We start from the raw sequence: 25,108 nt of genomic DNA, 5'->3' as shown, positions 1-25,108 counted from the left end.
GCTCCCAGCCAGCCCTCTGTCCGGGCAGCTACTGCTGCTCCATGACAACCTCATTTTCACGGGAGAGCAATGAACGATGACAAACAAGTAATACATCATAGCAAATAAAAGCTGCTCTTGCATAGACTTCTGCGGGCACTGCTCTGCCAGCCATGCTGCACACGTAACAGGAACACCAGGCAAAGTTCAGCAACACCACTGAATCAAGTGCCTTCATTTTCACTCACATATTTTCCACATGCCCAGTCAATGGACTGCAACGCTCAAAGTGCTTCCAACCCAAGGCATGGCAGCCAGCAGGTTTGCTTTATGCGCTTAAAGCACAGGGCAAGGAAGCTCTGCAGCCTGCAGAGTTACTGGGGCCATTAAAAAGATCCAAACAACTTACAAGTGTATAGATCCAAACCACACTCCTAGAATTCGCCTAGAAACTGAACAGCAGGCAGCAAACTTCACAGGACTTTGCTGTTGCATGCGTCTTGCCTGCACAAGCATCCCTCCTTCAACAGGCAGATGCCCTCCCTGGACACAGATTTCCAATGCCCACCAGTCCCATGGGAAGTGGGGCTGGGCTGGCGGATGAGGAATGCACTGGTCAGGTTACAGAATATTGCCAAACACAAACAACAAACAGCATTTCTACAGATGGTGCTTCTGCTCGCAGCCATGCCCTGGAGAACCCCAGGGATCAAATAAGGGTCTGGGGCTCGTATCCAGGAGCAAAACCACCCTGAGAGCACTCAGCAGACAGCAAAACACCCGGTGCTTCTCCACCCCAGCAACACCTCTCTGTCACCTACCTTTGCCTGCTCCCACCAAGGAGCCTGAGCAGGACCAGGAAGAGCAGGTGTGCCCGGACACACCATTAACCTTTGGGATGAAGGTGGAAGCAGGGATTGCAGGAACATCTCAAACATCCTGTCGGAGGGTTCCAAGTCAGCCTCTGCACACTCACATATCCCTTCTCCCCATGCTAGGGGCTGCAGACCTGTTAGCAACAGCTCAACAGGCAGGAAAGGGGAAGGGGACAACTGCTGCTTGTGAAATAATCATCACAAGCACCTGAGGTGGCTGTGGGTGAGGACTTCTCCCTGCCTCCATGAGCATTTCCTGTCCTGGTTTGCAGAGGCAGGTCTGAAGCATTCATTGCTAGCATGGCTGCCTGGGAATGTTCTGGCTGAAGGTTTTTTCTGCTTTCTGAAAATGCCAGTTCTTGGAAACTGAAGCATCTCATGGGAAGACTGTAGCTCAGAGATGCTTCCCTGGTACAGAATGGAAATTCCAGGAAATCAGGTGGAGGTCCCCATGAGTGAGGCCAGAAGGGTTCAGGGGATAAGTAAGGATTCCCCACAGGGAAAGCTGGACCTACCCCCAGCAGCCACCAAACCGAGGGGGTTTGGAGATGGTGCTGGAGACCTTCCTGTGAAGAATAAACCATACAGAGCAAAGCTCCCATCTAGTCTCAGGCTACCTGTAGTTGCTTTGTGTCCTCAAGCATGAGGACTTATCTCCTCTTTACAGCTTTTCTCTTGGTTATGGCATCATTCTTACTCTCCACCATCCATCTCCATGGAGATGCCACTGAAGACCAGGAGCAGGTCAGGGGGAGACCCAGGTCTGGAAGGGGCTGAACTCTGCACTCTTATGTTAAACACACAAATCCAGCTCTTGCTCCCCCTACACTGATCAGCTGCAGTCGCTCTTCCCAAACAGCGTCTGGCTGGGAACTTGCAAGAAAATCTCTGCTTGTCACCTCTCCCTCCAGAACAACGAGCTGTGGAGAGTGACAGGGACTGGTGCAGCATGATGCTTGCAGGCACAAGATGCACAAAGCTCCCTGTTCCAGGAAAACAGAGGTACTGGCATGGTCCTCACCAGGCCCCATCCCTGCCACTGGTGCCAGCTTGAGCACCCCCTCTGCAGCTCCCCTCACCGCCGCGCTCACTTTGCCCTCATACAACCTCCATCCACCAGAAGTGCTGCAGAAGCTGTCACACAGAGATAAGATCTCAGCCGAGATGCGAAATACATGTATCTTATTCCTGGGGGCATAAGCAGGGCTCGCAATGTTTCCTTCTCCGGCCAGGACCAGGAGCACCAGGATGCTCACACAGGCAGCCAAAAACTTGTTGGTGATGCTGTTTTATGCTGCCTTTTCTAACACAACAGCCACATCAGCAGAGTTTGGGGTCACCCATGCTGTCTGTCTGCACCCAGCACCACTCCTCCCTCTGATACCTCAAGAACATGGCTGGGAGATTGGCCCTGGGGAGCAAAAGCCAAGCAGGGAAGAGGATTGAGGCTGAGCTGGTCGAGCCTCCCCAGGCGGGCTGCTGCCCGCTCTGCCCATGGGAGCAGCGTAGACAGATGGTTACTTCTCACCCAAGCAGCTCCTGTGTCTCATTCACAGATTTGCTGTCCCTGAGTCATTGCCCTTCAAACGACAGCAGAGACGAGCTTCCTCTGTGTGGAGCTAGGCATGAGTTGCATGCTAATGGCATCCTGGTGACAGCGGGAATAGCCCCTGGCAGCCAGGTGTATCCTGCACTCCTGCTCCAGCCCTGGCAGGCAGCTCTGGAGGCATGCAGCAGAGGAAAAGCCCCGTGGGGCATCTGTAGGGCCAGGCCTGGGGCTGTGGCATAGCTTACGGATATGCTAAAGGGGCTGGGGCTGCTGTGTGTGGTCATTGAGGCATCCAGGTGCTGAGCCCTGTGGTGGTGCTCAGGGTCTCTGCCACAGTGGGAGGCCAGGCTATGTGTGATCCCCTGATGTCCACAGAAGGCTCCTTTCCTAATGTAAAAGATGCCAGTTCCAGGACAGGGACCACAATAAGCCCTTTGCGTGAGCAGGTTCAGCGATGGCCTGGGTTCAAGCAGACACCAATGTGCATCCTCTTTTCCCTCTTGGTGCATGGCTATGGGGAGGGTGCTGCTGCCTCTCCTCCCGCAGCACAAGGGTGCTTGCAGAGCTGGCAGTCAGTGTGACACTAGCAAACCCCTTTGTTGCTACTAAAAGCAGCACTGCAAGTGCTCCCCAGTATGGGCCACCCCAGGCAGCCTGTGGCAATGGATGTGTACAGGAGGGACAGAGGAGGTTATGTCATCTTATCAGGTCACACATTTTGCCAACACCATCGCACACACTTCTGAGCTCACTGACTCCCAGAGCCTGCCTGCACCCAACAGGACCATGGCACCCCAGATGCTTTCCAAAAGACATCGTTAGTGAAAAATCACACTGTGCCTCTCCCACTGAAACAGAGCCTGCTTCTCTGAGCAGCTGGTCCTGCTCTGCCATGGAGACCCCGTGCTCCCAGGGACAGGCACACACAAAGAGGAACCTGGGCTCCTGCACCCAGCGCCGGCAGCAGGAGGCACAGCCTGAGCACACGGGTGCAAGAACGGGCGCTGGCACCTGTGTCACTTGTAGCTACTTGGTGACAGTTTGATGCAGAAAGATCTCTCGCCCTCCCTCACACTTCCCTGCACCATTTGCCAACCTGCCTGTTGCTGCACAAAGACTTGCTGCCTAAACTTCTGCTTTCTCCCCTTAAGCACCACCAACAGACATTAACAGGCAAAGACTAACAGACAACAAGCCTGCCCAAAGCAGGCACCCAACCACCACCGAAATCCCTCCCATTCACACCACCACCCAACAGCCCAACCAAGTGCTGAGGGAAAGCACTCCAAGGCTGCTGCCCCATCCCTGGCCACTTCACCCCACAGCAACCATGTGGGTCCAGCTGCCAGCACTGTGCACCCCTCAGCATCGTGAGATGTCTCAACACCAAGTAAAGCTCAGGTCTGTCCAAGCACCAGCTCAGCATCTCACTTCCTTCCTGGCTCACAGCGTTTCCATGCATCCCAGCCACTGCAGGAGCCCTTCTGATACCTTGACACTTCCTTTATTACAGAGCAAACTCCTTTCATCAGTTCAGTTCTTGATTCTTCTGTTTTTCAGTCTTCAATCTCTGTTTCCAAGCATTTGGGTGGCACCCAACACAAGGCACAAGGAATTCGGCCATGCCAGAGGCTGTGGCCACAGTAACCACACACCTAACCCAACGTATTCCTTTTGTTCAAATTCTTTCTACAATGTAATCACATCTTTGTGTAGGGGTGAAAAAAATTACCTTTGCTTACATGGCATTGGTGTGTAATGTGGAGCTGTGTGCTTGGCTAAGCCATGCATGTGATCTTGCTAAACGACATGCTGAAACTACTCTGAACTTGAATCTCATGAAATGCCAGTAAAGCTCCACCTCACCAGCCAGGCTTGTTCCATAGAAAAGCTCCATGTGCACACACCAAAGCTGCCTGGGTGCTTGGGAGCAGCCTCTCCCCTCTTGGGTGCTGCTGCTCCTGATGCAGCACCCACAAGCCCATTAGCGCTGGGAGAAGGGACCAGACCCAGGGTGCAGCTTTGCAGTCATTCACCAGCAGATTCGCTGATACTAATGTAACCCCACATTTTTTGGTGAAGCCACTTTTGCTGTGGGTCTCAAGGAACCCGCCTTCTGCCTGCAGGGCTCCATGCACCAGGTTGAGTAGCATTTTGGATAAATCCAGCCCACACAAACTCAACTCAAGCTGCATTTGTGAAGGTAAAACACTACTTTCGTTGCCTCAAGTGGCATCCCTGGCACTGGGATGTCCCCAAGACATTGCCCTCCCAAAGCTTCCATCCAGAAGATGCTCCACATGGAGGGATGCTCAGCAGAGATGCTGATCGCTGATGCCATTTCTGGGTAAACGAGAGCAAGAAAACAGGACCCCTGGAGGGTGTTGAACCTGGTGCTGCAGATTTGCTGCCCAGCCACTCAGTACGGGCTGTGCCAAGTGTGATGCCACAGCACCTCACAGCCGGAACCGGCCTCCATCCCTCATGCATCGCCTGCACACCCACAGTGGGGAAGCACCAGCACGTTGTGAAAGCATCAGGAGCGAAATCCTGCCCTGCCAGGCTCCCTCAGACAGGCTCTCTGGTGGGTAACATGGAAACCAGAGGTGCAGAAACAGATCTGGCCAGGGTCACAGCAGGACTCAACAGCCACTGGCTCATTCGCTCAGAGAAACCCTGGTAATCTAATATAATTTGAGATGCTACAGGTCCTATCCAGCCTCGCCTTCCCACTAGTGCTCTGTAACCAGCCCTGGCCCTGCAGCTCCTGGCTGTCAGTCCTTCTCCCTGCACAGCTTTGTTTTTTGCAGCTTAATGAGTCCTTAATTCAGCAGGCTTTGTCCCATAGATCTTGATTTGCCCTAGTACCAGTGGGAGCGTGCACTTTTAGGAGAGCTCTCCATAGCGGCTGTTGGTGACGGCGGCAGCACACAGTGCTCTGCCTTTATAGAAGCAAACCTCTCATCTGGCAGTGGCTGAGCTGGAGCAACCCTGCTTTTTGCCTGTTCAGAAACACCGAAAAAAGATACAAACCTGCCGCAAGCATTCTGCAGGGCAACACTTTGGCAGGATGGGTTTTTCTTCCTGCACTAATTCCTGCAAAGCCTGCATTCTGCAGGAGCTGCCCTCCTCTGCATTTCCCAACGGACATTCAGCTGCAACATCCACATCCCAGGGCTGTGCCTTCCTCCAGCCCTTTTGAAGGATGCTACCACATGTCACCACAACCGTTCAGTGCACAAAGTTCACCGTGTCTTGCAGTGAAAGGGTACAAGGCACGCAGGGAAGAGGGGAGATGGAGGTGTCAGGCAGCTGCTCCTGACTCAATGACTTTTCCCTTAAAGGTAGAAACCCACCAATGTTTTCCACCTCTTTTAGGCACATCACCGCTAACTAGCACCATGTCCCCAGCAGCTGGCACACAGGTGTTCACTGCAACAGGTGACACGTATTTCAGAAGACGGATGGACTTTATGGACCCACTTTTTCCCCTGTTCGCATGGTGCCGGGGAACGCAAGGGCCTTAAGTGCCAACCTCCATGAACCCACACACACACACGAAATGCAAACAGACAACAAACCCAAACCCCATCTTTTTCACATTTCACTCTCAGCCATTGGGATTTTTGGTGTTAGTTGTAGGAGTAGTAAGTAAAACATTTTCAGAGTGTGATTTGGAAGCTGACAGTGCTTCACGGGAATAACAACAACGTCTGCAGAAGGTGGGATCTGCCTGGGAATTAGTTCCAAGCAGAAAATAAAAAGGCCTGGGAGAGTATTACAGCAATGAGTAATCTGAGCAGCTGAATTACACAGAGACCCCACCATTTCACAGCATTTTCTGCAGCTCCCAGGGAGATTTTAGTCCAGCTTTCCCTGAGCGCTCCCCCAACCTCCACGCACAAACAGACCCAGGGTTTGGATACGCAGGATACTGCTTCCCCCTGGCAGCATCTGCCTTTCCCCTGCTGAGCACAGCGCCACAAACTCAGGGGCTGCCCTCATGATGATTTATTAACAGGGAAGGATGGGACTCGTGTGTCTCCTGAAAGCAACCCGCACTGCTCAGCTGTTCCCAAGTTTTTAACTTGGAGTCAAAGCCTCTGCCATAAGGAACTGGCTGCTCCAGTGGGGCTGTTGTTGTTGTTTTAAAGCAGATGCAATAAAGAGCCAAAATCTCTGGGGCGATTTGGCTGCCAAAGAGCTCCGTGTGTGCTGTTTACTGAGCCGTGCTGCTCCTCGGGGACAGAATTACGGGGGGATCTGTGGCTCTGCAGAGGGAAGGCTGTGTGCAGGTGAGCTGGAGCTGCCTTGTTTCCCCACCTTCAATTTTCCAGCTGCTGTTATGGAATAGGAATTTTGTGAATGGGAGGCAGCACAAATCCCCATGCATGACCATCGGGTGCAGGAGCCCTGCATCCACAGCCCCCAACCCCACATAATCCCTCAGCCCCAGGAATATTACTTAAGTCTATGTACAGAGCTCTCTAAAGCCAGTCTCCTGCTGCAAGGATTATGCAGCAGCCTCTCACGTTGGCTGAGCTGTCCATTATGTTTTCCTCCACTCCTCTCCTATTTTGCTGTCATTTGCTCTCATGGGCTGTTACCATCGAGCAGTGGCTCTCTGCGGTTAATTACAAGCAGGTAATATTCAGCATCTGGATAGGAATTACAAATTCAGACAGCTGTAAAAATTCCACCAGCCAATTTTTTCCAATGCAATGAGCAACTGCAGCCCCTGCTGAAGACCAGGGGACACAGAATCAGGCCAAAACGCACTCACCACCACAATGCCAGATGAGTTTGGTATTACCCTCATTTCACAAATGGAGAACAGCCACCGAGATGGCAAGGCTGAGGCTTGCAACTGGGAAAGGCTAAAGTAAGGCACCTAAATACGTATTGAAGCACCTTAAATAAGTGGCCTGATTTCCACAAGAGACTGAAACGAGCGGGAGGTGCGAGGGCTCGGGTTGGTGCATGCCAACTCAGGCAACCATACTGGAAATCTCCTTGCAAGTGCATACAGGTTGGCCAGGCTGCTCATGCCCTCCTGTTGCTTCCCAAACGCCTCCTGTGAAATCACAAAGCTGGTGCTCACAGATGCTAGAAAGATGCAACTGTCAACGTAACACAGAGCAAGTTAGGAGGGACACATCCTGCTGCCTAAGCTCGTTTGCTGCTTCCTCATCAAGGATGTTAAGACCAGGGACACTTAATGACGACTCATCTAAGCACAGCTCTGTTTCTAGCTGCTTTAGAGTCCATGAGAACATCTCCTTGTCCAAGACCCAAAGGTAATGATTATTTTCTTATGTCTGCTCTCTCTCCAGGTCTCTATACCAGTGGGTACAAGCAAGTCAGAATGAGCAGAGATGGATGCTAAGCCTTAAGTGAGGGCGCCTGTAGGTTCCATTGGACAAGGCACAGGAAGACCCTGCTTGTGCTGGATCCTCAGGAGTGGGAGCAGCGCAATGGTGGGCAGTGCTGAGTCCCTTCCTTCACCATGGAAGCGGAGCGGCAGGACCAAACCACTCAGTGCAGACTGAATACTATGTACCTTTGAAACCACAGGGGGAATATGGGCAAGCAGATTGTAATTACCTGGCCTGGCACAGGCCCAGAATGCCAGCACTAGCTCCTTTCCAAAACCAGCTCCTTCCAAAAATGATGCAGAAACACGGGCCCGAGAGCAGCAGCTAGGATCTCGCTGTTGTGCCCTTGATGAAAGACACCACTTTGGTGTCTCCGGTGCTGTGCCCCAGTGCCGTTCCCGCACCTTCCCAGGGGATGAGCCCCAGGCCAAGAGCTGCCTGTGCTGCCACCACTGCTCCAAGTGTCCCTCAAAACTCCCCCAGAAGAGCAGCAGCCTAACACCATTCTGTTACCAGGAAGAATTTCTGCCACCATCCCTCTGGGTCTGTCCCCCAAGACACAGCTCTGAGAAAGGTTTAACTATCAAGACCATTATGCTTCCCAGAGGTGATGTCCAGAGGCAGCACACAAGGGTGAGCTCCAAGCAGGTGAAGGCTGTGGGAGCCGCAGTGCTGGGACTCATGAGAAAGCTGGAGAGCACCCACAGAACCACACTGGGGACTCCAAACAGAGGTGTAATCGTAGCTCTCATTCTGGAGAGGAGACAGCACTGTGCTGAGGCTCCACATGACTGATGCTGGGGGAAGCAACCCATTCACTTTTGGACCATGGACAGTGCCCTGGAACTGGGGACAGTCTGACACTATGGGAATGCCAAGGAGTGGACTCCTTTCCCAGCACCCCTGGCCCACCTCCCTGGGAAAAACTGGTGGAAGGGCTGGAACACAGCTGCTGCATCCTGGGAAGGGGCTCTGGCACCTTGGTTCATCTCAGGTCACTGCCTGTCACTCGCAGAGCCCTGGGCTGCCCCAGCCCTTTTGCAGCAACCTTCTGCAGCAACCCTCTGCAGCAGCAGCAGCAGCAGGCCAGAGGCAGTGATGAGGGGCCCCAAAGCTGCCCTAGCTTGGCCTATGTGTGCACGAGTGTGTGTCTGTACACACAAAGGGGCGCAGGTGAGGCTGGTGTTGGGAGCCTGCCTGTATGTGGATGGATGTGAAGGGATGAGTGGATGAACACCCAGACCAAGTCCTGCTCTGCCCTCTTTCTCCCATCACCCCATCCTGGCTGCCCTGAGGGCGCTGGGCCCATCTTACTAGCACTGCTGGGCTGTGCCTTGGAGGGCGCACGGAGACCTCCAGCCTGTGGGCATGGCTCCATCAGGCATGTGGGCAGGAGGGCTGCAGCACCCCTCTGCAGCCAGAACCCCCGGGGCTCAGCTCGACTGCAGGACAGCATGCTGCCCACCCGTCAGCACAGCGTGGGGGGAGCCTGGGGTGCCCCATCCTACCTTGCAGTCTGTCAGGCAGGATCTGACCGAGTACTCTTCCGATTGCAAGTACTTCTCCAGCAAGAGGTCGAACTCCTCGTATTTTTCCTGAGCGTGTTGGTCCAGCCGCTGGTACGCCTGGACGCAGCTGCTACAGGCCTCCCCGCCCAGCGCCCCGGCCGCCGCCACCACCAAGTCCACCATCAGGTTGTCCACGCTGCAGTCCAGGCCGTCCGGGCCGGCCATCTCCCGCAGCAGGTCCCAGATCGTGTAAGTATCACAAAAGGAGAGGTTGAAGTTCCTAAAGTAAGCCTGCAGGAAGGTCCTCTTGGAGGAGGGAGAGGCAAAGTAGGGGGCGGCGGCGGCGGGGGGCGAGCGGAGGGGCGCGCCGGCCGGGGAGCCCCGCGGCCGCTGCAGGGCGTGCAGCCGGGCGCAGGCCGAGTCCAGGTCGCCGCGGGCGGCGGGGCAGGGCCCGGGGGCCCGGCTGAGGTTACCGAGCAGGGCCTCGCAGCTGCCGCCCGCCGGCTCGGCCGCCAGCAGGGCCCGCGGCCCGCGGCTCCTCGCCCTCCCGGCGCCGCTCCGCTCCCGCGCGCGGAGCTTGGCCCCGGCGCAGAGCCACAGATGGTCGGAGAGGAGCACGGTGAAGAAGAGGAGCGAGGCCAGCGAGAGGCGCCATTTCTGCGCCCGCTCGGGGTCGGCCACCGGCTTGTCGCTGCGGCGCGGCGCGCAGCACACCGCCCCGCCGGCGGCGCCCCCGCGGGGGTACATCCAGGCGCCGCGGATCATGCTGCGGGAGCGGCGCGGGGGGGCGGCGGCGGCGCCGGGGCGCGCCGCGCTGTTGCCGCTGTCACCTGCGGCCGCCGCGCCGCGCCGCCGCCGCCGCCGCCATGCCCGCGCCCCCGCCTACAGGCCGCCGCCGGCCGCCCAGCCGCCTCGGCCCCGCCGCCGCCGCCGCCGCTCCCCGCCCCGGCCCCGGCCGCGGCTCGCCGCCAGCCGCTCGGGGGCATGCCCCGGCCCCGCTCACTCGGCTTTCCGCTTCCCCGTCGGCTGCGCCAGCTCGCGGGCCCCACCGCGCCCGCCGCCGCCGGGCCCCATGCCCTCAGTCTGTCGCCATCTTCGGCCGCGCCGCCAACACCTTGAGGAGCCGCGCCGCCCTGCGCCTGCGCGCCCGGCCGGCTCCCCCCGCCCCGCCGACCATTCACGGCCCGGTCCGGCGCCGGCCCGGCGGCGGCAGGTGCCGTGGTGCTGAAGGACAGCTCCGCACGCACGGCTCCGCCGCTACCGCGGCCGCGCTGCCCCGGGGAGCGGAGCGGAGCGGAGCGGGCGGCCGGTGCCCCGCGGGCCTCACTCCGCTCCTCAGCCGGAGTCTCGGCCGCCGCCGGCTCGTCCCGTCCGCCTCCCGCGCCGCCGGCTCGGGGAGCGGGGCCCGCCCGGTAAGGGGCTGGTCCTGCGCGGAGCGGGGTCGCAGCGAGCTCCGCCGGCAGCAACCGGCGCGGAGCCCGCCGCGTCTCGCAGCTCTCCCGTGGCAGACGCGCTGGGTGTCCCCGGGGACCCGCTGCCTGCTCACCCCCAGCCCCGGTAGCCCCCGTTTCTGGGTCACCCGGAGGCAGTTCTGCCCGGGCACTGCAGCTGGGGGGAAGGCAGCTTCGAGGGAACATCACTTCCTCGTGTCCAAACCCTGCTGGCACCCCATTAGGAGTTTATTGGGGTAATTAAACAGGAGACTGTTAGCTTACTGGGGGTGGAAACTAAGCACAGGGCAGCACCATGAAGTCCAGCTGTAAGCAGAGCAGAGCTTGCTCCAAGGCTCCTTCTCCACACATGAAGCCATCCCCACCGTTGGGCACTCACCTGTTTGTGGGAGCTGGTTCAAATGTTCTTGTTTCTGGCTTTTTCATCAAGCTCTGTCCCGAAGCGAACCAGCTCCTTCACACTGGTTCACTCGGATGTGCTGACAACCCCTCATCAGCAGAGGTGCTGCAGTGGGCTGTTACCCTCAGGCTGGCCCAGGCAGGAAAGTCACGGGTGGGTTTGTTCTTCTCCCTTTTGTCAGCCTGACCTGTGAGGAGAGCAAACCCTGGGAGAGGGGAGCTCACGGTGCTCATGCAAGCACGGCAGGGCTGTCATCTCCACTGGCGCTCAGAGCACTTCTCTAATGGGACCACAATGTGTGGAAGTCCTCACGTCTGCGGCTGTCCTGATCCCAAATGCTACAGCCGCCACTTGGACCCCTGCTCCTGTTTAAAGCCACCTGCCTCTGAACACAGGCCCAGCAGAACAGGGCATGGGCCACCAACCTCTCTCTGGAACAGCAAGGGCACCTTTGGGGCTGTGGGTCTGAACTCCCAACCCCCTGCCATGCAGCACACGTGGAACAAAGAACACGTTAATCACAGAGACCAATGTATCTGAGCCACACATACTCCAACAGTCAGGGCTGCTCTGGCTGAGGCACTGAGGTGAGAAAATACCTGGTGTAGAGCCAGGAGAGGTTTTACAGCCGGAACGAACAAATGTCGAACATCAGTGGAAATGATATAGGGAAAACTGCAACCAGACTGGAGACCAAGCTTCTCTGAGCCGGGGCATGGACACCTGTGGCTCCTGGAGCCCAGGGCAGAGCTCGGGGGGCAGCTTCCCTTTGGCTCTTTCACCCTGTCCCTTCCTGCCCCTGCAGTGTGCCCATGGCCCAGCTGGGAGGAGATGCTGGAATAGCTGAGAGCTCTTCCTGCAGGTCTGGGGTTCCTTTCCCTTGTGCACACAGGATCGTGCCAAGGCTTGGTGCACTGGAGCCATTATTTCAGAAATAAATACAAACTGTTCTCCCTCTCTATTTGCAATGAAATGGCCCCAGTGTCCCAGGCACAAATGCCTCACCGCCTTGTGCACAGTGTGGGAGCAGCGTGTCCTGCAGCTCCGGCACCTGCGCCACACAGGCAGAGCTCACCGCGGTGCAAAGCACAAGGCTGTGACCACAGCAAGTCCTTGCTGCAGGGAATGGAGCCCCAGCCCACCTGGCAGAGCTCCTGCTTTCCAGTGGGAAACTGAGGCACCAGCAGGGAAAAGTGCACACAAGCCTGGGCACACCTGATAGATGCCAGCTCTGTGCATGCTGGCAGGGACCTTCAGCTCCCTGAGCTGTGCTGCCTAGCCAAGAGACAGCACCCGTGGGACTCCAGCTCGGTCTGTCACACTCCTGACGGGCTGTTCTGCCCAAGGGCTTTCACCTCCCCCGGGGAGGTTCTGCTGTTTCAGCCCAAGGGGGAAGTGAAGTTTCGTGCTGTGCAAATCCAAATTGTCCCAAGGACAGAGCTACAGGCAGGAGGCCAGCAGTATCGCATGCTGTCTCTATTAGAGCTGAGAGATGACAACAGAGCCCCTCAAACCCTTGCATACCCCATTATTTAGCTGCCATCAAACCCCACTCTCCTTCAGCCCTACCAGCTCGTTCCCTTCTAGTGTTCCACATTCCCAGTGGTGGGTTTAGTGGCTCCTGCTTAAAGGCTAGGCTGGCACCCAGGAAAGCCCAGCACTTCAGGTTTTCCTTGTATCAGCAGCATGGGTCTTCTCTTCCTTCTGCCTTCAGTGGGGAGCTGCTCCTTAAGCCTCTTTCAAGCCTCTCGTTTCCTTCATATCTCCCCCAGGTACCACTGTTCCCATTGTATTTCAGCTTTTCCCCAGCCAAAGGACTCTGCTTTTTCCTGCCCCTGCACTCCTGGTCCTTTCATGCACCCCAGGCAAGCAGGTACTTGCAGGCTGTATGGGAGCAGCAGGGCGGGCAGGAGGAGCTTCCTGGGAGCCCACCCGTGCAGGCACACACTGTGGGGCTGAGCTCAGCCCCAGCTTCCCTGCGTGCTCACACAGGCCTCTGATGGGAACAGTCGTCCACCACGGAGCCTGTGCCCTGCTCAGCATCACCTGGCTGAGCTGAGGCTGGATGAACGCTGCGCTGCTGGGTGAAGGGCTCCGTTGCCAGGGTGCAGTGGTATTTCCACCCAGGAGTTTTCCCTTGCTGGGAAAACATCAGCCGCTCCTCCCACTCCCTGCTCTCGTTGTAGAAACAGCAGCTTACACACAGCCCTTCCTGACATAACGGGTTCATTTGCTCAGCCTGCCTCAGGTTTCTCTCCATTTGCTGCTGGCATTTAAGGGCAGTGTTTTAGTGATGTTTTTCTTAGACCAGGCAGAGGTTGGTCTTAGACCAGGGTTCCTTGTGTGGCAGAGGCTGCTGCCCCAAAGCTCAGGAGGCTTCCTCAGGAAGCACAGCACTTTTGGGGATTTGGAGAGTTGGTATCATTCATTACCTGATGCTAATCAGCTAGCTCCCTTGTCAGGCAGACCCTCAGGTGGAGATACGCCAGTAAGGAGGTCGCCACCAGCATCAGGCCAGTGTTTTCTTCCTGCATGCTGTAGCTGACAAGACTTGGCTTGGTCTTTGCAAAGGGATCCCCACAATATACTTTTATGGGATCTTGACGCTCTGCTGGGAAAGGCAAATTTTTAACTGTGACAGGAGGAGGCCCAGCACCAGAAGAAGTGAGGAGGAGGAGGACCCCAAGCTCCAGCTGTCAGAGGTATCAGGGTATGCACATCCCCAGGCCCAGCCAAAGCACCTTAAAGAGACCCCAGGGGCTGACACGGTGGGGTGACCAGAGGAATGGTTGCATCAGGCCGGTGTGTGCACCCATGTCACCCAGCTGACATAGGGCTTTTGGCAGGCACACAGCACTGCACTGCAGGGAAGCCTTTGCTCTCTGTGACTGAAGTCAGCTGGAGAAGAGACAGAGCCTGGTTGGCTGCACTGAGTCACCAAGAGAAAAGTGTAAGTGTCGTGGTTTAAGGAGAATAAGCCAGGGCATGCGGCCTCAAGTGCTCCAGCTCCTCCAAAAGCCCTTGTTTGGTGCAGCTCAAAGGGGAAGCCTGGACATGGGAGGTTACCACCAGCCTCTGCCTCCTGGGGCAGAGCGAGACCTGCAGCCAGAGGAATCGCGGGGATGTCAGTCCTGCCCGAGGGCTTGACCCAGGAGCAGTCGTGGCCGTGGTCATCCTGGTGTATCCTGAAGCTGAGCCTCCGAACTCCAGGACTCTGCCCTCACCCCCCCCCCCACCAAGGGCCCAGTGTAGGGTAGCTGGGCTCAGGGTTGTGCTCACCTCCATAAACGTGTGTGTGTGTGAGCTCTCCTGCCCAGGGCTGCTCCACAGCCCTCTCCCTTTACTCCTTACCTGGGCAGGAGCCAGTGTCTGGCTCAGAGTCACTGAAAACCCACCCTGAAGTACAGATCCTGTGCTCTCACTGGAGGCTGGCAGCAGGAAATGCTTTACCCATCGTAGGAGCATTACATACAGGAATGAGCCTTGCATCATGATTGAACATCTCCCAGTCAGGCAGGAAGTGAGACCCCACCACTGAGGTGGGCACTGCTGGGGTTTTAGGGAATCTCCTAAGGGATGCTCCCAGTATGGGAAGATTCATTGCAACCAGAGTGCAGCTGAGGTTGCTTCATACAAAGAGAGGCCCCGAGAGCTTCCCAGCCATAGCGGCCTTTGCTCTGGCAGCAAGTAAATCAAGCACAACCAAATATAACAGCCAGAAGGCAGAGAAGAAGTGGATATACCTCCTGGACCTTGCAATGAGACTGGGAAAGGCAGGGAAGCCATGCCCTGGTGCCCAGGGTTTGCCCTGCCCAACATTGCCCATGGGACCCACTTGCTCTTGCCTGGTGCCAGGCTGAGACGGGACATCTGTCTCCAGACAGAGAGAGTGGCTCAAGGAGCCCCCCGGGGGGGGGGGACCCCCCTGGTCTCGCCTCGCTGGCGCTGCCCTTGCTGCTTTCATTCACAAATCCTCATCCCCGGGCTGGCTCCGTGCCCTCCTGACCTCGGTGGCCCTCGTGTGGCGCCGCTTGGCTGGGTTTCTAGACATACCCGGAATGATGTCAACAGCGTCCAGCCCTGCTTCTATATGGCCCTCCTGGGAAAACCTTCAGACCGCATAGCCGAGTGGCTGGCAAGACCTGCCAGGCTCCCGGCTCCTTGGGCAAGGGCTCCTATTGCTTCAGCTCCCAAACAATGGGTGGTGGCAGGGGCTCTCAGCAGCCTCCGGGGCACCAGCTGGTCTTCCCATTAGGTCCCGCAGCTGGTGCCACCATGTTACCTCTGAGCACAACCCTGTGCACAGCCCATGAAGCTGCCTCGCATCCCTTCCTGGGAATGGCCATGTTTGCATCCCACTTCTCTTGGGGAGAGGGGAGATGAGTGCTGGGTGCAGCTGCAGCAGTAATGGGAGCCAATCATGATAATCAGTGGGACTGGGCTCCCAGCACTGCCAGTGCACCTGGGGAAGGGGCTGTAATGGTGGCATCTTAACAAGAGCCTATGCTAGTGGTGAGAAGGATTCACCAGCTGCCCGAGACCTCATACATGCATGCAGTGCCAGTGCAGTGCAGTACCCTGCTGGAAAGGAGCTTCCCCTTTCCCTGTTACCTGCCCCCATTCCCTGCCCTCTCGCTGGGTGCTTCTTGTGTGCTGTTGATGAAAAGGGATTTTAGTTTCCGTCATGCGTTTGCAGGAGAAAAGCCACTCATGTCCCAGCAGTGCCTCTCCCTTCTGCCTGTCCCATGGCTTTGCTGGGAGCATTTTGGCCCGGCAGCCTGGAGCCCTTGGGACCCTATTCTCCCCAGCCTGCCTCAGCACCCGCTCTGCAGCCCCATCATAGAATAGTTAGGGTTGGAAAGGGCCTTAAGATCATGCAGTTCCAACCCCCCTGCCATGGTCAGAGACACCTCACACTAAACCAGGTCACCCAAGGCTCATAGGGTGAAACAGCGAGCTTGGCCCCAGACTGGTGCATCCAGGAGGAAGGAGTGGGGATGGACAGAAAGCATGGAACTCATTGCCCTCCTGGTGCTACTGCCCTTGGAATAGGCACCTCTGTGGGTCCTCCCTGTGTGAACCCCAATCTGCATCCATCCCACAGCTCATCCTGCTGCCCTGTGCCCAACTACAGGCCAGAAATCTTCCCCCGTAGAGTGGAGCAGTATGTAGGACCCTCTGCTCTCCATGCAGGCTTGTACTCCATGCTTTTTCCACTCCTCTCCTGATGTTTCTTGCAATCTCCTGGAACAGACCTGAAGGTATGTGGTTCACCAGTATTCCTGGGCTTACCTGGTGTGAGAGGTCTCCGTTTCAGGCTCCATCACCCCATGCTCTCTCCCCCAGCCCTCTGCCCCTTGTTCCCACACCATGCAGTCAGGCTGTGAGTCCAAGGGGTCAGAAGAGTGGTGACAAAGGTGCCACAGCACAGCACGTCGATGGGACAGCCACTGTGGCTCCCCTGGCCCAGGCTGGCTGCAGCCCCGTGCTGGTCCCAGCTGTGAGCACTCAGAGCAAAGGAGGAGAGCAGGGAGCGGGTTTTACAGCCCACAAAAGCAGATGTTGGTAACTGAGCCTTTGAGCTGCATGCCAAGCCGTGGCATGGAGGCTCTGCCTGGGTTTCAGAACCACTGCCAGGTCACTGGCTTTGAAGACGGTGGGGGTGGGAGAGAGGGAGGCCGTGCACGTGTATCAGATCAGGCACAGAGCCCAGAGCCAGGCTGATAGACCTGGGTCTCTGCACCGGCTGCCCCTGGGGCCAGGAAGCTCATCCAGCTGGAGCCAAGGAGCCCTGGAGCAAGGGTCCTCCCACCGTGCTCCTCAGGCATGGTTGGGCTAGGACAGGTTAATGCCTTGGTGCACGAGGGAAAGTGGTACCTACAGATACTGCTGGCCACTCATTTCTCTTCTATTTTCTGTGATGGTTAAAGACGAGCTTCTTAACAATGGCAGGTCCCAGGGCTGCCTAGGAAGGAGAGAGGATCTAAACACCTGGTTTGATCAGAGCATCCTCCTCATTAGCCTGGGTGCTTACCAGTACTCACAGCCCCTGAGCAGCTGGTTTGCTAACCACATGAGCCATCCTGTGCTCCCAAACCCTCCAGCTTCCCTTTCTTCACCTCTCTGGCCACACTTAGAGCCCAGCTTTATTTCACCCAGGCCCAGTTCTGAGTGGGGAGCTGCCTGTGGTGCTGCTGCTCTCAGTCCGTGCCAGAGCAGTTGCTCTGTCCCACTGGGTTGAGCTGAGCACAGCGGCTGTCACCAGGTACTTGTTGATACAACTGACCAGGCCCTGCATTTGTCTGCAGGAAGCTCCCAGCGAAGCATCTCTCCGCTCACCTGGGGCTCCTCCTCTTTGCCGCAAGCAGCTCAGACCCCAGCACTGTGTCTGGGCCCTGTTTCGGGGTCACCGAGCCGGGCAGCCCAGCAGAGACGAGTCTGCGTTACCTAAAGTGGCCCCTGAGGAGTGCTCCTGGGTACTTCTGGGTTGGGGCGGGGGGATTCCGACGCACCCTTCGGTCAGAGTGCACGGGGGGCAAGGGGAAGGGCGCAGGCACCACGAGCCATCCCCGTGGCTCTGCTGCCCCCCCGCGGGCTCCCCAGCGCCTCTCCGCGCACCGCGGGGTGTCACGGACCCCCTCATCCCCGCACACACCAGCACGGGCTGCGCACACGCGGGTGCACCCCTCGGGCACGCACGCCTGGGCAGCTCCCGCAGGCGCGGCACGGCTGCGCCATGCGCGCTGCTCGCCCACGTCTGCGGGCAAGGGGCTCCCCCCCTGCCCAGGCTCGCCTCGGTGCGCGCATCTGAACACGTCCCCTCCTTTTGCTTTCACCTCGAGCGCTGCCATCCTCACCCCACACCTTTGCCTCTGACACCCCTGGGTGGCAGGTCCCCTGTGCCCCACGGTGTCCCCAGGCTGCCCAAGGCCCAGAGCCTTCACCTCACTCCACAGAGTCTTAGTTTTTGGCTCCAATTTAATAAAAGGTAAGGGATGCTGGGGAAATGGTCCCAGGAGGAAAACTGGAAGCATGGCGTTCCTGCAGCGCAGGAAACTCCCGTCAGGAATTGGACTGAGGGATGGAGGAGGCTGTGGTGAAAACAAACTCTGTGCAGGGAGGGAAAGGTAGAGTGAGCAGAGAGTGGAGCCCAGGGTGCTGCAAGGGAGGGCAGGGAGAAGGCACCCTTCACATTTGGAGAACTCCTGGTCTGGCCCAGCTCTGCACCCAGGGGTGGGAGGGATGTGGCACATGGGGCCATTGTGGCAGCGCCGGTGCCACAAGCACCCAGCCAGCTGCAGACAGTGCAGTGAAGGGCCTGGCGCTCAAGCCCATCCCTGTGGCTGTGTGCCCTGATGATGGTGGTGACCCCAACATAAGTGGTGCCCTCGCCCCCCCCCCCCCAGAGCAGGCGGCTCATCCGGCCAGGGCATGCACAGGGCCAGATCCAGTGCTCTTCCAGGCAGGAGCAAAGGGATGCAGGGCTGGAGGCACAGCTGCACTGCAGCTCCAGAGGCCCTGGAAGCAAAACCAGGAATGGAAACAAGCCACAATGGGTGTCCATAGCCCCACCACAGAGACAAGTTACCTGTGCTGTAGGGCTGAGGTCTATCTAGAGGCAAGGCTGGAAATGAAGTGCCCACCCCAAGGACAAGAAAAGGGTGAGGGCTCCAGGCTGGGCTTAAATAGAGCTGCAGGCAGGTGTGGGGAGCCCCAGGTGAGGCTGCTCAGGGCCTGACAGTGCCCCAGGGCTCTGACAAGGGCTTAACTTAACTCTGTGTCTCCCTGCAGCATCCTCAGCCCTGCAGTAAGGACCAAAAGCCATCAGAGTGACAGCGGTGACACCCGAGCTGCATCCATCCACCCGCTCAGAAACAAGTGGAGGCTGAAAGGGGTGGGAGGCCAAAACTGGGTAGATGGCCGGAGGGCAAGTGGAGGCCAGATAAAAGTTGAGGCTGAAAAGTGGCAAGGGGCTGATAAAATTGTAGAGCTAAATTTAATCTGAGATCGGAAGTGTCTGATGAAGGGTGGAAGCCACTGAAGATTCAAAAGCTTAAAAGGAGCAGGAGTCTAAAGAAAAAGTGGAGACTGTTTGAAAGAGTGCATCTCGTGTAAAGTGAGGCCAAAAAGGTGCAGAGCCCTGGGGGGAGCGGGAGGTGGAGAAAGGGGCAGAGAGTGGGATGCTGAATACAGCCGAGCCCCAAAACACTGCGGGCGTTGAGAGGGAGGCTGAAAAGCGGGAGGTGGGTGTTGGTGGGGCAGGGCTCCCTGCCTGCCCTGCCTGCTCCTGCCTGCTCCTGCCTCCTCCTGCCTGCCCGGGCACCGTGTCATGGAGCCGGGCGTGCACTAGAGGACAGCCGAGCTCCACACAAGGAGACCCGGCCCTGCCTGCCTGCACCCTGCCCTGCCTGGAGCACTATGAACACCCTGCCCGTGAGCATCCCGCAGCCCACAGCGTGAGCTCAGCCCTCCGCACCCCAGCCAGCCTCAAGCCCTCTTGCAGCCTTAAGTAGCCCTGCAGCCCAGAAAACCCCTGCCAGCCCCCAGCCTCCCTGGCAGCATTCCTATAACTTGGAGCAACCCCTCAGCCCCAAGCATCCCTCAGGCTGGAGCATCCTAACAGCCCTGAACAGCCCCCAGCAGGCCCCAAGCAAGGGGGACCTGGACCTGGAGGCTGATGAGCTTGGGGCAGTTTGCTAAAACCGCTGCTGGGCAACTCACAGCAAAGGTGAAACTGGGGGGCATTTGGTATTTCCGTTTGTGCTGGGATTTCGAGAGCCTTGTGCTTTATTTAAATCCAGACCCAGAAGTGTTACTTGGGGGAAACAGTTGTGAAGGTTCCCACTCATGGTTCTGCCCTGGAGCTGCTGCGGTTGCATAGCAAATATGGGAAATGTTTCCTTTCTCCTCAGTTTCGGGTCAGACGGGGTGGGGAGCTGCAGCAGGCCCCGCTGCCAGGAGCTGCTGCTTGCATTAGAATTAAGGAAGAAGAAAAGGACATGGGAAATCCCAGCCGCGGTGCTGTGGTGGGCATGTAGCCCGCACTGGGGTCCCCCCAGCCAGCCCCCTGATGAGCCTGTCCCCGGCTCGGTCAGGGAGCTGGCTCTGCCACCCAGATCCCATCTAGAGCCGGAAAGTGTTTCCTGATGTTTAACCTCCACTTCACCCCATGCTCCACATGGACTGTGGACAGCCGTGTCCTCCCGCACCAGTGCAAGCCATGAGCGCGTCCTCTTCCTGCACAGCCACAGAGGCCGGACTTGCTGGACAAGCGCCTCTTTCCATGGGCACTCAGGGCTGGGACATGCCTTCCTGTTCCCTCTCCACCTCGGTGCCTGCGGCCATCGCACACCATGGCAGGGTGAGTGTCCTCAGCCCTTGCTGCCAACCGAGGTCCTCAGGGGGGTCAGGGCTCCTGTGGGATCTGGGCAGCACATCCCCGCTGGCACCCATCATATCCAGTGCATCACAGTGGTCTCAGGGCAGGGACCACAGCATGGTGGGCAGGGCAGGGGGTCCAGGGAGCATGGAGGCTGCTCAGGTTGAGTGGAGCAGCTGTGTTTGCTTTCCATCAGCTGGAGGGAACAACAGGGGATTATGATTTTTGTTTTAATTTAATTTTATGTTTTCTGAGGCTTTTTGAGTCCTTCAGCAGCCAGAAACCGCCATGTAAACATCCTGCTGCTTCGCCAGGAGGAGGGAGTCCTGCCTCCTGCTCTGCAGGGCTGCCCCTTTTGGCACCCATCCGCCCAGCAGCACAGGAGAGTGCTGACATCCACCCAGCTCAGTGTGGTCCCTGTGACCAGGCCGGTGGAGGGTGCACAGGTGACCCCATGGATGCCCAGGAAAGCACAAGGCACCAGGGCTGCAGCCTGCTGCCAATGCCAGCACCCAGCCAAATGTCCTGCAAGAAATGGCTCTGTTCCCCCTGCAAATGCAGGCTGCAGGGGCTGCCCAGGCTGGCTGGAGGGAGAGGAGATGGTGCTGGGGTGTTTTCAGGCAGTACCTCTCCGGGGGATGAGAGAGGGGGATGTCCTGGGGGCAGGTTGGGATGCTCTAGGGAAAGCTGCCAGCCTGCATGGTGCCTGTGATGTCCCGAGGGGAGCAGAAGCACAGAAGGAGAGCACATGGGAAGCAGAGTGCAGGGCAGACTCAAAGAGAGAGAGCAGAGCAGCACCTTGGGCTTGGAACTGCAGCGAAACCATGGGGTTTTCTCCAAGCATCCCCAAGGCTTTCCTTTCCTGTTCTCCAAGCAGGGGGACCAGCACTCTCATGGTGGGGCTGTGGCTGTGTTGACCGTCAGGGTGCTCCAGGTTGTATTCATGAGTCCTGTGATTTGAATCCAAATGAGCAGGGACTCCTGTTTAAGCCATTACCCCCAGTCCTAGACAGGAGAGGGGTCTCTAATTCTGCATGGTCTGGGGGGGAGTTTGGAAGCCATCAGGAGCACAAACCTCTCCCAAGCCTCATTGCACAGCTCTGCCTCCCTCCATCCATTGAGGGCAGCTTGGGCGCACAGGGCTGGTACCTCCTTGCAGCACTATCCAAACCCCGATAATATCCCTGCCTCGCCTCCTGCGTGCCCAGTGCCTGTTGCTCCTGGGGGGGGACATGGAGGACACAGGGGACATGGGGCAGGTGGCTGCAGCGCTGGTGGCAGATGGCTCCGGAAGAATGCAGTCAATGGCTTCATAAAGATTGCTGAACCCTCGCGCTGTGCCTGTGCAGGAGGCAAAGGGAAGGCCCTTAGCACACACCGCTGCCTCTGCCAAGGCTTAATCAGCAGGTTTGTTCCAAGTTGTGGCCAGCCTGATTAATCCAGGCTGTCTCTGCTGGGATGCTGATTTCAGAGCTTGCTGCTGCGAGCAAATTTCTGGCTATTACGCGCAGAAAATTGTTCAGGTTCCGGCTGAATTATCGGTGTCCAGGGAAACGGAGCAATACCTTGGTGGGACCGATGCTAATGGATTGCAGCAGTGCCTCTGTGGGTGTTGGAAGGGCTCAGGGGGCCTGGGACAAACCCTAAGGCTCAGAGGCACATTGGTGTCTGTGGCAGACATGACCCACTGCTGGCCCAGAGCATCATTGTCTCCGATGAGGAGGAGAGGAAGCATCTGACTTTGAAGGAAGCATTACCCTTCCGACCCCAACGCTCGGGCCAACTGTTGACTCATCTAACATCATCCCCTTGGCCAAGGAGACTTGGAAGCGTGTGGTCAGGCAATGCTGTAGCCCAGCTGCCTTTGCTCCTCACAGCCCGGAGAGGGACAGGGGCTGTGGATGCTGCCCCGGGACTGGGTGAGGACGGGGCTTTGCTGAACGTGGTGTCTGCTGTTGAGGCCATGTCCCACGAGTGGTGCTCTCTAGAACACCCCCAGCAATGCCAGCGCTGGGGGTGACACTGCAGCAGGGCATTCACATCCCGGCAGGCAACTCATGGGAGCATCCTCAGTGGGCACCTGCGGGCAGCCCCACACTGGGCATGAGACAAGGGCTGCGAGGAGCTGCCAGCGGGGCCATCCAGCAGCCTGCGGGGCTGGGAGCCCAGGCGAGGCACTTGGCGGCGATGGCTTCGCTTTGTTTACTCTGCAACTTTGGCTATGGCTGGAGTTTGTTAAGGGGTCAGGCTGATTGGGTTGTTTTCCTGTACTTTACAATTTCCTATGTGGTACTTTAACAGACGTCAGGGCGCCTACAGCTACAGAGAGGCACTTTATTTTGTCTTAGAAATGGAAGTAAATAAAGAAATAAACGCACCCAGGCACTGCCTTCCCCCCGCCGGCCACCTCGCTCCCTCTCTCGCTATCTCTCCGCAGTCCCTCACCGGCTTCCTCTGGCTTGAGGGAACCTTATTTAAACTAACCGCAATATATTTTTAACGAGGACAGTTAATTAGCCCCGGCCCCAGCCTGCTGTGCATGGCTTCCTTGAAGTGGGGCCAGGGTACCCCGGAGCAGCGTGGCAGCTTGGCCGAGGCTCTTTCCTTGGTGCAAACACCAGGATCGTGAGCACCTCGAAACAAGTGGCGTTAAGCTCTTCCTAAGGAAGGGGTTTGCTGGGACTGGGTGGAGGAGCCCAGAAGGGATGGGGAGGATCCAGGCATGCTCTCCCCTTTGCCACTGAATGTTTAACCCCTGATGGCTGCAACCTTGCATGTGCTAGCCCTGTGCCCGGCCATAGCCATTGCTCCTGCTGCCCACTCTTCTCCCCGAGATGAAGCCATCATTGGGTCTGCAGCTCCAGCAGCAGCTCTGAATCAGGCCAAAGCGATGCTGCTTTGATGGATGGACTTGTCAAGCCTAACAAAAGACACCACTGCTCCAGCCACACTGGTACAAACTGTGGCGATGTGCAGGAAGGAGATGGATCCCGGGGAGCTGCGCACCCCACATCACATCACCCACTGCCACCACTTGGCTCTACTGCTTCTTCCCTTGAGGAAGAGGCAGGGCTTGGCCCTGTGCTTGCCCCGTCACTGCCGGGCTGATGTGTCCCCGTGGCACAGTGGGCGCCCAGTGGCACCACTGCACCCGCTCGCATCCTGCGGGTGCGGGTGGCTGCTGCCACAGGCGCTTGTTTCTGTGCAAACAGTGGGGCTGGTGTGTTGATAAGATGCCAACGGTGCCTTTCTCTGGGCCTTTCCCTTCTCTCCCAGGCCCTGAGGGCAAACATTCCTGGCATATTTGTCATGTTCGGCTCAATACAGCATCCTTCAGAGAAGAAAAAAATCAAATAAAAGAAAATCCGGTTCTTCCACTGCTCCCTTTAGCGTTCTTTTACACTTAAGCTTTTTAATTCCAGCTCTGAATAACACTCTTTATGGGGAGGCCTGAGAAGCTGCAGCCCTCACTCAGCCGGTGCAGGGGTGATGGGGAGCCATGGCTGTTGTCCTGCTCTTGGCACTGCCGTTGACTCTGCTGTTGCCCAGCTCCGAGAATGGGGAGGAGGGAGCTGGAGGTGCAGTGTGGGGCTTGCAGGTGGCAGGGGCATGGGAAGAGTGGCGCTGGGTGGCCTTAAACTAGACTTGGAGAGCTGGGGCTGATAAATGGAATGGGTTTCATGTGTGTGTTTCTATTGAGGTAGGCAAAAGTTGCCTGGATCCCAAGGGTGTCCTGTCACCTCCGGTGCCGAGCCTGCCATACTGGGCTGGAGTGGTGGCACTGGACCTGTCACCCAGGCAGTGTAGGGTGGTCTCCAGCACAAACTCTCTCCTCTTCGCCGTACCCCATTGCCTTTTCTCTTTTCCACCCCATTCCCCTCCCCGCCTCTCCTGCTGCCCTCCTTTTCATAGAATCTTGGAATAGTTTGGCTTGGAAGGGACCTTCAAGGGTCATCTAAGTCCAACCCCCCTGTAGTGAGCAGGGACATCCTCAGCTAGATCAGGTTGTTTCAGAACCACATCCAGCCTGGCCTTAATGGTGCGTTCACCACCGCTCTGGGCAACCTGTGCCGGTGTTTTACCACCTTCATCGTAAAATATTTGTTCCTCACGTCTACCCTGAATCTCCCCTTTTACTTTTGTGCCCTTTCTCCCACCAAAGCACTAAGCCCACCTTCGTCAGTGTTCATTTCCAAGGCTGGGGCTGTGGTGGCGGCTGAGCCTCCATCCCCAGGTCCTGTCACAAGTTGCCCTTTCTGGACACCAGTGCCCGCAGCTCGCCCTGCCCTGCCGCGGGCACTCCCCAGTGCTGCCCGTGCCGCAGCTTGCCGGGAGCTGCTCCCTTTCTTTCAAAGGACACCTGGGTACGGGGGCGAGCGGCACCCGGCTTCACAGAGCTCTCGGAGCTTGGGAAAAAGCCTCGGAGGCTCTTCCCCAGCTGTTTGCCTCCGCGTGGATCAGACCACGCCGCTGGCACGCTGCCTCCCACCGCGCTCCGTACCACCTCTGCAGCGGACACAGAGCCACAAGCCCAGAGCTGCCAAGGGGCAGGCTGGGCTGGGGACCCCAGAGTGTGTGTGTCTGGTTCCCCC

General features: G+C 57.6%; 1 protein-coding gene across 3 annotated transcripts in view; it reads right to left on the bottom strand.

Moving 5' to 3' along the window:
• The window catches only part of NALF2 (NALCN channel auxiliary factor 2), a 28,680-nt gene extending 18,617 nt beyond the window's left edge, over positions 1–10,063 (bottom strand). For all 3 annotated transcript variants that reach the window (XM_065689622.1, XM_065689624.1, XM_065689623.1), the window contains exon 1: positions 9,287–10,063. In XM_065689622.1, the coding sequence (XP_065545694.1) occupies positions 9,287–10,051 (765 nt within the window). In that variant the 5' untranslated portion in view covers positions 10,052–10,063. The remainder of the gene's footprint in view (positions 1–9,286) is intronic.
• Positions 10,064–25,108: the final 15,045 nt, after the last annotated feature.

Source organism: Lathamus discolor, chromosome 9, assembly GCF_037157495.1.
Source record: "Lathamus discolor isolate bLatDis1 chromosome 9, bLatDis1.hap1, whole genome shotgun sequence".
Lineage (NCBI taxonomy): Eukaryota > Metazoa > Chordata > Aves > Psittaciformes > Psittacidae > Lathamus > Lathamus discolor.
This window is presented reverse-complemented; position numbering and strand designations above follow the sequence as displayed.